This window comes from Schistocerca cancellata, unplaced genomic scaffold, assembly GCF_023864275.1.
Source record: "Schistocerca cancellata isolate TAMUIC-IGC-003103 unplaced genomic scaffold, iqSchCanc2.1 HiC_scaffold_1171, whole genome shotgun sequence".
Taxonomy (NCBI): domain Eukaryota; kingdom Metazoa; phylum Arthropoda; class Insecta; order Orthoptera; family Acrididae; genus Schistocerca; species Schistocerca cancellata.
In genome coordinates this window covers 31,341-42,546 of record NW_026047170.1, presented here as the reverse complement: position 1 = coordinate 42,546, position 11,206 = coordinate 31,341, and the positions used below count along the sequence as shown (strand labels likewise).

The window sequence follows — 11,206 nt, the reverse complement described above, 5'->3', positions numbered from 1 at the left end:
AAGCTTGAAAGAGCCGGACGCGCCCTTCCCCTTCGTCTGCACCAGCTCGCCCGCCACCACGGCCGACTTGAGGTACTTCTTGATAAACGGCGCCAGCTTCTCCGCGTCCAGCTTGTAGTGCGCGGCAATGTACTTCTTGATCGCCTGCAGCGACGATCCGCCGCGCTCCTTCAGACTCTTGATGGCGGCCGTCACCATCTCAGAGGTGCGCGGGTGCGCAGGCTTGGCGCGCGGCTTCTTCGCAGACGACGCAGACTTTGCCTTCTTCGTAGTGCCGGTGGCGGCGGGTGCCGCAGCAGTCTCGTTCGTAGCCGCCTGATCTGCCATTTCGACGACGCGCGTTAACACACAACACAGCGAGCAGCGAGAGCGAGAGGAGACACGCAGCGAGCGGAGCGCACAGCAGAGGAATAGCCGCCTCGCGCCACAGGCCCAGCCAGTGTCGCGGGCGGGCGCGGACGGCCGAGAGAGCGGCCGCCACTCTGCGCGCCGCCGCGCCGCGCCTCCCGCGCTTGCTACCGCCCAACGTCCGACAGCCTGTGCGGAGCAGCCCCACACCTGCGCCACAACCACCCGCGCCTTTCAAACCACCGAGGATGGGGCTACACACAGCCACACCACAGTCGCCAACCAGTCGCCACGGCAGCGCCGCAAACCACGGCCAAACTGCAGCCACCGCGCGCTACAGCCTGGGTCGGCCCGCCGAGAATCGCCGCCCACGCCCAAATGCCGCCCCCACAGCCCCAGCCGGCGACCGGCCACAATGGCCAAACCTTCGGCAAAAGCCCCACACCGTCGCCGCGGCAGCCCGGCCAGCGCGGCCGGCGCCACAGCCACACAAGCGGAGGCGTGCGGCGATGACGGCCGTGCAAACGCACCTCCGCCGCCCCATCGCCCTCCCACCGTTTCCCGATCGGCCCGCAGCCGTCGGGCCACGTCCTCCTCCTCTCGCCCGCCAACATTCACAGCCCTTTCGTTCGTTTCCCAACAATTTCAATTGTGCCCGCCGCAAAAACGGGCGCCGCCTGCAAAGCAACATGCTCCGCCGGAGCGCCCCTCGCCGCTTACGAGCCAACCCCTCGCCCGAGGCAAACCGAAATCCGCAACTACAGACCAACCCAATCTGCCGTCAGCACACACGACAGCCAACATCATCACGCGTTACGAGTTAGACATTAGGTTCACACGTCTCGGTTAGGTTCGGTGGACGTGGGTTAGGTTAAGGGCACTTGGGTTAGGTTAAGCATTCAAAACACACGTCAGGCGTCACAGGTTAGGTTAGGTTACGTTACATTAAGGTTAGGTTAGGGGCACTTGGGTTAGGTTAAGCGTCGGTGTTAGGTTAAGCGTCAAACTTAGGTTAAAGCATTCAAACACACGTCGGGCGTCCGAGGTTAGGTTAGGTTAGGTTAGGTTAGGTTAGGTTAGGTTAGGTTAAGGCCACTTGGGTTGGGTTAAGCCTCAAACTTAGGTTAAGCATTCAAACACACGTCGGGCGTCAGGTGGCCGCAGCAGCCGCACCTACCTACCCACCCACCTCACGGCCGGACAGCTTGGCTTACTTGGCGCTGAGGCTGACCTCACCGCACCTCACCTCACCTCACCTCACCTCACCTCACCTCACCTCACCTCACCTCACCTCACCTCACCTCACCTCACCTCGCGCTACGCAACGCTACAGGTTCGGTTCGGTTCGCTCAGCTTAGGCTTAGAGCTTAAGCGCCGAGGTCGGATTACGTTGGTTCACCTTCGGGCGCCACACTTTGGGTGTAAAGGTCGCGTCGGGTCGTCGGCACGCCGCAAAAACAAAAGCGAAGCCACAGACAACGCCGACAAACGGGCGGGCAGCACGACCACGACCAGATACCGAGACACACGGACCACCCACCGGCCAAAGGGCACCAAACAACAAACCAGAGCACCACGTGTCGACCAGAGCAACCCGCCGCTCACGCGACGTGGCTGGCACCGAAGGGCCGCCGCAACTGCGCTTTCCGCGCCGGGCCGGATGCACGTGCGGCAACACCACCACCGCACACAGCCGCTGTTCAACATCAACCAACAACACGCCGCGGTCGCAGCCTCAACGCCAGCACACGTTTGCACCACCATTCACACGCACCGCACAAACAGCTGTCGCCGACACAGCCGACAACACAAACACACCGCAACGACGCCGCCGCCTCTACTTGTGCCGGCCACCCACCCCACCGACGGCGCACCTGTCGCCAGCCGGCAGTCGGCAGTCGGCAGTCGACACGGGAAACGCACACCGCCACTTCGCTCGCGCGCACGCCACCAACCAGTCGTCGTCTCCAAAACAACAGACAAACATAGGGCAGGCAACAAATCGCCTCGCACGAACCGTCCACAAAACTATCAAAGCACAGCCTCTGGCTAACGGCCGCGACGCAGCGGCACGCTGCTCCTTTCCCCGCCCCACTCGATTCACGAAGGCACGCGACACCGCCAACGACGGCCTCGCTTCCCGCAACCGACACCTTTCCGCCACTACGCACAGCCGCACCCGACGCCCGTGGCAACGCGACACAACTACTGCACTATCCACCGCCGCCTCCCCCTTCCCGTCGTACACACACACACACACACAGTCGACAGGCGCCCGCCCTCCCTGCACGACGCCGCGCAGCAAAGGCGCCCGCAAACACATACCTCTCCTCTCTCTCGGCCGCCCGACGCGCCAACCGCCACACCGCCAGCCACTCGCAATTCTGCACTGCCGCCAGCCACACGTCCAACACGCCGCGCCGCCTCCGGCCACCCGCCAGGGGGCGCTCACGTCCGCGACAACAGCGCGGCCCGCCGGGCCAAACCGAACCGAGCCGCCCGCCGCTGCTCTGCACATCTTCCTGCGCGCATCAACAAAACGAGGCAAGCGAGCACACCCCGTCACAACGCCACACCACGCAAATGCCGTGCCGACCTCTTGTGTCTACCGCCTAAATTGCACCCACTCACCGGCCGCCCCTTCTTCTTCCTACCTATCTATCTATCTATCTATCTATCTATCTGTGCGTCTGTGTCGGTCCGCGCGTGACGCCTCTCTCTCAACATCCGCCGTCGCCGTCCCCGTCCCCGTTTCCGCCCCAATGCCATCGTCGCGCCGCCGCCTCCTCCTCCTCCTCCGCCCCTGTCCGGCCCGCACCACACCATACACCGCTGCTTGTCCCGGCCGTTGCCACCAAAGGCGCCTACCGCAAACGCGCCACGCCGCAGCCCCCGTGCGTGCATCTCCGTGCCGACGCTGCCTCTCTGCCCTCCCGCACGCACTCCACCGACCGACATGCACTGCGCCGACGGCCTCGACAACACAGTCTCTGGCTCCGCACTGCGTCTTCCGGTACGCGCGCTGAAACACGTATGTACTCGTTACCAGCGATGGCGAGGCACGACACAATCTCTGACCAGAGCGTTTCTTATCGCCGCTAGTCTGCGCCACACGACACTAGTAGCACGTAGCGGGTCGGCAGGAACAGTTGCCATCTATATGTGGCGGGTCGGGAGAGGTACTAGTCAGTCGACAGTATTAGCGAGTGGACGATTGTACTGAGCGGGCGGCGGCGTGCTCTTCTCGCGACTCTGGTCTCCGTTCGGGACGATGCATATTGTTATTACAGGTAAGGTAATGAAGCTGCATTGCGCAAATCTAATACTGTATGTCAATTGTAACTATTTTCTTCACAACAAAATGCCCCAATAATACTTTGTTTCCAAACTAACTTTTTTTAAAGTACAACCATTCATTTCCATTTAAAGAATATTTCCTACGCATTTCCTCCAACAATCAAAATTAAATGTGAGCCGGCATTCATTGCACGACGCTGTGTACAGGTATCTACAGTTAAGAGCACATATAGATGCAGTTTGTTTCTTCTCTTTTGTCTTTTTTGTTTTTGTTTTTTGACGTAACGATCTTTTGCTCTTTTTATTCTAATTTGTACGTACGCTGTTTGTTTAGATTTTTATATTGGTAATGCCACGTAGCGCTCCGCGTGAAAATCACTGCCTGTGCTGTGTGCAGTCTGTGGCTAGTTTGCATTGTTGTCATGAACTGCTATAGCTGGATGTGAACAGCGCGTAGCGTTGCGCAGTTAGGGGTGAGCCGCCAGCACTGGTGCACGTGAGGACAGAGATGGCGGACTTTTCAAATTACATATATTATGACTGGTGATGATATTAAGGGTAAATACATTGTTTGTTGTTCTCTATGAAACATCTTTACTTTGCTAACTATCCCCATCGGTAGTTAGTGCCCTCCGTAGTTTGGAATCTCTTATTTAGCTGGCAGCAGTGGTGCTCGCTGTATTGCAGTAGTTCGAGTAATGAAGCTTTTTGTGAGGTAAGTGATTTCCGACAGGTGTACTTTAATGTTTCTCAGGGCCATTCTTTTGCAGGGATCTTTGATAGTCAAGATTGCGTTGCGCTCAAAAATATTGTGTGTCAGTTTAAGCACAGTTTTGTATACATTGGTTGTTCAAAGGGGGACGTTTCAGAATACACAGGGCCGAAGGTCAGCCAGCGCTGCCCTTACAACGTTTATCGGGTTTTCAATTATGTCTGTTGAGATGTTCATGGTTCATTATTTCCATTCATCATATTATCGCGCGTTTCTCGTCAATCTTCGTTCGTTCATTTTCTAGGGACGTTAACAACATTCTGGCACATTTTTTATCATCATTCACTCACTCACTTACTTAACGACTATTTGTGCGGGGAGGTTACACTTGGGTCCATTTCCATTTACATTCAATGTTGATAGACCCTTTTTTTTTTTTTTTGTTGTTGTTGTTTTGTTGCTGGCAGGTTACAAAAGGCCTCATTTTATGTTGGTTGCAGCAGCGTTTTTCTCCTTCTTCTAGTGTTTTCCCCGCCCCCGCCCCTCCCGCATCCGTCGGTCTCACCACGTTCACTGACAGCCGCGTCTGCGGCTACACCACAACGGCCCCCTCCCGGCAACCCATTCGTTTTCTCTTCTTTTGCACAAAAACAACGCCGCACGCGCCAGCCGAGCGCAGCGCAAGCCACCCACACCGCGCCCCTCCCCGTCTTCATAGCCTCCGCGTCTTGTTTTCTTCGTTTGCCCCCTCCCATCTCCCGAATGCCATGCCATGCCAGCAGCGTTACGCGTGCCCCTCCCCCGTCCACACAACTACCGCGAAACGAACAGCCTTCCGGGCCACATGCAGGGCACGCCCACCGCCATTCCCGGACGCCACACACACACACACACACACACACACACACACACACACACACACACACAATGGCTTTGCACACGAACACAGACGGCACGGGCACTGTCGTACATTCTTCCTCAGAACCATCTCAACGAACGTTACGTTACATACACATCCGGGAAAGCAAAGAGCAACGCAACGCACAATTCAGCCGTCAAAGGTAACGTTCACCACGGCAGACACTCGCCGCCGCGCCGTTACACGCATTTCAGTGCGGCTACAATACACCTCCGACACGGGAACGTTCCGTTGCTCTACACTGCGTTTCTCCGTTTTGTTTGGTTTTTTTTTTCCGTTTTCTCTCTCTCTCTCTCTCTCTCTATTTTTCTTTTTTTTCCCCTCTGTCCTTCCCTCCACCATTCTCTCCTCACGTTCTGCCCAGACATTCGACCGATCAGAGGTTCGTTCACCTTTCGGTAACCGTTCTCAGCGCGACGGTGTACCGACGGTATGACGGGTGTTCAAGACGTCCGGTGTACCGCGCCGATCGACAGTTTCCCAGAGGCGACGGATCGGACCACATCACCGACATACACACAAACACGTGTACGCACATTCGCCAAAGCGACCGTCGTCTTCTAGCGTCGCGCTTACTCTACTGTACTGCACTGGACACGCGAGCATGCATCTTCAATGACGACGTCGGTGTGCGTGCGTCGTACGCACACAAGCAGACACAGTCAGTCAGACACGACTATCGAAATCAGAGTCGGGGGAAAGGTACATATCATCGTGCGTGTCGCCCGTACAATGCAATACACAGTGGTGTCTCATTGCGCGTTCACATTTAAACGTCACTCACACGCCTCCACGCTGCATTTACAGACACATTTCACCCTCGCCATATATGGCGTGCAAACCGACCCGCAAACGGCCGTCGTTACACACTGACATTCCCAACAATCGCGTTTCGTTTCCACCCGTCACGTAACTAACCGGCACCTCCATCCAAAGGGCACATCACCGATCGCACTTCAACCCCCCCCCCCCCTCGCAGACAACGAGTTGTGCGCACGTGCCTCCATTCCACGTCACACCGTGGCCGTACCCCGCAACACGCGACGCGCCCCCTAAACAATCAAATTATTCATCGCATCGGCCACCCCACCCCGTCGCGTCGCAACCAAAGCGGTAGCTATTGCCGCCGTCCACCCACTCACACACAAAACAAAACAAAAACAACAACAATTCCGCCCTTCCCGCAAAGGCCATTTGGTGGCCCTGAAAAGGGCCGTTTTGCCGCTCTCGCAACGGAGGATCTCCTTCCTTCCATTCCAGAGCCACCTCCTTACTTGGAGCTCGTGTACTTGGTCACCGCCTTCGTGCCCTCGCTCACGGCGTGCTTGGCCAGCTCGCCAGGCAGCAACAGCCGCACAGCGGTCTGGATCTCGCGGGACGTGATGGTCGAGCGCTTGTTGTAGTGCGCCAGGCGAGACGCCTCGGCCGCGATGCGCTCGAAAATGTCGTTCACGAAGCTGTTCATGATGCTCATCGCCTTCGACGAGATGCCCGTGTCAGGGTGCACCTGCTTCAGCACCTTGTAGATGTAGATGGCATAGCTCTCCTTCCTCTTGCGCTTCTTCTTCTTGTCGCCCTTCGAAATGTTCTTCTGCGCCTTGCCAGCCTTCTTGGCGGCCTTCCCGCTAGTCTTGGGCGGCATCTCAAACAAGAACGTGAACGTACGGCAGCAACACCAGCAGCAAGCGCTCCGCTCTAGTCAGCGTCTCCCCACACAGTGGCACCCAGCGCGCCCCGCCGCCGCACCTTTACCAGCTCGCCCCGTTGCGGCCGCCGACCAATGGGCCGCGAGCGCAACCGGCCGCCGCACCCGAGAGCATAAAGGACCCCCACCCCTGGCGGCGCCGCCAGCCAGAACTCCGAGTTGCGATGTCGAGGCGAGAGGACGTGTTTGACGATCGAGCGAAGGGTGTGGCGGATCGCCGCTCGTCGGGGTCAGCTCAGGCGACTGAGTTGCTCCCGGCGGTGGCCCCATCCGGCCCCCCACTTATGACGACCCGGCTTTCGACACCTGACTACGACAGGACTGACTCTTCGGATCATGCCGCGCGCACTCGTGAACGAGTGTTCATCCTTATGAATAAACTCGCCCATGGGGGCTCCTACCCTGGTCGAGAGGCCGACGAGGCGGCTATATTCGCCCTCTGTAAAATACAGACGGCAGCCGCTCTACCGCACACGAGGCAGCAGGTGTTGGGTGTGCCACCGAGAGCCCCGCCGGTTACATCGCATTTGCTTGCGGTCCCGGCGGTGGCGGCCTCGGCGGGAGTTGCGCCGCTGGTCTCGACCACTCAAGAGGTCGATGTGCCCCCGGTTGCCCCCCTGGCCCCCGAAACACAAGAAGAGCCCGTGGCTGCGCTAGCCGTGGCCACCGAGATGGAGGACGTCGATCTGCCCGACGCAAATCTGGCTGAGGCAATTGCCGAGTCAGAGCGTCGAGACACTGACCCTGACGCTGCCCGCGCGCCCAGAAAGCGCCGGGCTATGACAAATGACGATTCTGACACTCCCTCGCAGACATCTGACGCAGCGAGGCCGCGGAAGAAGGCCCCTAGGGCCTCCCGCACCTCCACCACAGAGTCTGGGACGACTATCGCGGGCTCCTCCCGGAGCTCCGCCAAGCAGAAACCGACGAAGACAACGCGGCGGTCCACTCGCCCACCTGCCGCCTCCCGGCAGCCGGACGAGGACGGTTTTGTTGCCCCACCCCGGCGGCACACTGCCAGGGCTGCTGCGCTGCAGCAACCGACCCCGCTGCCGACCGCCAACGCGTTTGCGAGCGCCAGCGTAGATGCATTGGACGATGGCGCCGCGCCCCCGGCGCCTGCCCAAAAGAAGCCGCCGCCTATCGTCATCCAATGGGCTGGCGAGTACAAGGAGTTCCAGCACAAACTGGACAGGGTGGCCCCGTCCGCCGCTGTCAAGAACGCTGGCCGTGACCTCTACAAGGTCACGGTGTCGTCTAACGACGAGTACCGCGCGGTGATGGACGCCATCTGTAAAGATGGCCTCCCGTGCTACACACACCCCTCCGAGCCGCTCAAACTTCTGAAGGTGGTTTTCCGCCACCTTCCACTCAAGTTTGGTGCGGACTACCTTCGCGAGGAGCTCGAGGACATGGGCTTCGGTGTCCGGTCTACCGGACTGATGAAGTCCCCGCGCACGCACCGTGACATGCCACTATACCAGGTTGTCCTCGTTGACAACCTGGAAAATCGGAAGATTTTTCAGGTGCAGCGGGTCGGCCGGGTCAAGGTAGCGGTGGAACCTCTCCGGGCCAAAGGCAAGAGGGCCCAGTGCTTTTCCTGCCAGCGGCTCGACCATGTCTCCCGCTACTGCTCCATGCAGCCCCGCTGCGTGAAGTGCGCGGGCCAGCACGAGAGCAAGTCCTGTGGGCTTGCCAGGGAAGACAAGCCGACGTGCTGCAACTGCGGCGGCACGCACGTCGCTAGCTACAGAGGCTGTTCGGCCTTTAAAAGGGGCCGAAATCAACCGAGAGGAGGGGCTGCGCCCTCTCGTAAGGTGCACCCGTCCACCAGCTTTGCTGCCGCCACCAAGGGCGGCCCGTCAGCCTCCACCGCCCGACCTTCGGCGCAGGCGGAGGGCGAGACGCAGCAACCGACCGCGCCGTCCACGGCTTCGCCCGTGGGGGTGGCAACCCCTGCGCCCTCGCAGAGCGCGCGAGTTGCCGCCCCGCGCGGGCGTCGTCGGCGCGCGGGCCGGGCCACACCTGCCGTTGCGCAACGGACTGCCGCCAACACTCTGCCGCAGCAGAGGACGGCACCTCGTGCTGTGCCGCAACCGAGATCGACTGCTGATGCTCCACAGCAGCCGTCTACTTCGGATCGGCCGCAACAGGCCGCCCCAGTGGTGGAGGCCGCCCCAGAGGCCCCCACCGCCCCCTTGGCCGCCGACGCAGCCGAGCTCCGATCGCTCTTGCGGTCGTTGAGTCAGCTGCTCGAGCAACTCCCGGTGCTAGTCACCGCGGTCACGTCGGCCCTTCAGGCCGGCGTTGCAACTCCACCGCGCCATGGATAATCGCCATATCCATGGCCTCACCGTTTGCACATTTAATGCAAACAGTTTGGTCCCCCAACAAGGAGAATTCAGGGAGTTCTTGCGCGACGAGGCGATTGACATCTGCCTCGTGTGCGAGACCTTCCTGAAGCCGGGACTCCACGTGAATGTGGCCAACTATCGGTGCTACCGCACCGACCGGTTGACCCACGGTGGCGGGACGGCAATCTACATCAAGGCGTCCCTGAAGCATCATGATGTTCAGCTTCCGCCCCTCGCTGCAATGGAGGCCACTGGGGTGGCTGTCACCACAACGGCGGGGGTTATCACCTTCGTTGCGGCCTATAGGCCGCCGAGGGGAGTACTTCAGGAGGCTGACGTCGACGCCCTGCTGGCACTGCCCGGGAGAGTCTTCATTGCGGGTGACTTGAATGCCAAGCATCAGCAGTGGAACTCTCGCCTCACCAACGCCAGCGGCCGCCGCCTCCTTCGCGCCACACAACGGCATGGCGCTATTGTACTGGGGCCTTATGAGCACACAGTCTTCCCCCATCGCGGCCAGTCAGATGTGCTCGACATCGCCGTGCTCAAAGGTGTTGGGCACTTCACGTCTGCCACCGTTAGATGCGCCCTGTCGTCCGATCACCTCCCGGTGGTCTTCGACATGGACGTCATCGGTGCAACCATGCAGTCCGACCGCCACAAATTCCGAGGCATAGACGAGGCACGCTTTCGTGTCGAGGTCTCTGACCGCCTTGGGGGCGCGCCCGATCCCGATGTGCAAGGGGCTGATGCAGCATTGGCCTTCTTCACGCGGCACACACTGGCTGCTGCGGAGGCGGCCACCCCCAGGCGGCCGGGAAGACCGCGTGAGATGTCGCGCCAACTCCCGCCGCACATCCTCGAGGCGATCACTAACAAGAATCGCCTCTTCCGGGAGTGGCAGCTTACGCGGCTGCCCGAGACGAAGCGCCGCCTCAACAGGGCGAGGCGTGAGATTCGGGCTGCCATCGATGACCATCGCCATAGGGACTGGGCGGGCCTTGTGGCCACCCTAACTACGACGGACGGTAGTGCTTGGAGCACCGCCAAGCGCTTCCTTCGTCGTCGCCAGCGAGTCCCGCCTCTCGATACGGGTGCGAACGTCGTCTGCGAGCCAGATGCGAAAGCCAGCATCCTTGCGGATACGTTCGCGGCAAACTTTCAGCCTGCTGAAGACGCGGTCGATCCCGACCACGTCCGCCTGGTGGAGGACCGCCTGCCGGTCTTCCTCGCTGCACGGGAGGACGACGACTCGATCGAGGAAATCACAGCAGAGGAAGTGGACCTGCAGCTCCGTCGACTCAACCCGAAGAAGGCGGGCGGCACGGATGGTGTCACTAACCGCCTGTTGAGGATGCTTCCGCCGGAGGTGCACCAATCTCTGGCGGACATCTTTAACAGCATCCTCCGCTCTGGGACCTTCCCTTCCGCGTGGAAACACGCGGAAGTGGTTGCCATCCCCAAGAGCGGCAAGGATCCACGCCAGGCCGCGAACTACCGGCCGATCAGTCTGCTCCCGTCCCTCTCAAAAGTGTTTGAGAGGTTGTACGCGGAGCGACTGCTACGCCATGTGACGGAACAGCAGCTCATACCCGAGGAGCAGTTTGGTTTCCGGTGCGGCCACTCTACCACGCAGCAGCTGTTGCGCCTCGTGGAGCAGGCGATGCGAGCGCTGGAGACGCGGGAGTACCTAGGGGCGGTGCTTCTCGACGTCTCCAAGGCCTTCGACTGCGTGTGGCACGACGGCCTCGTGTACAAACTTTTTGCACACGGGGTACCGACGTCGCACGTAGTCCTGCTGCGCTCGTATCTCTCGGGGCGCACTTTTCACGTCCGAGCGGATGGAGGCATTTCCACCGATCGGCCGATTC

General features: G+C 60.0%; 1 protein-coding gene across 1 annotated transcript; it reads left to right on the top strand.

Annotated features, from left to right (window-relative positions):
* Window positions 1–7,352: 7,352 nt before the first annotated feature.
* Window positions 7,353–9,248, top strand: LOC126161224 (translation initiation factor IF-2-like; the record flags this gene model as incomplete). The annotated part of the gene is made up of 2 exons (XM_049916966.1): window positions 7,353–8,116; window positions 8,816–9,248. Coding segments are annotated over exons 1-2 (1,197 nt in total), but the record flags the coding sequence as incomplete, so codon positions are not given.
* Between the last annotated feature and the right edge of the window lie 1,958 nt (window positions 9,249–11,206).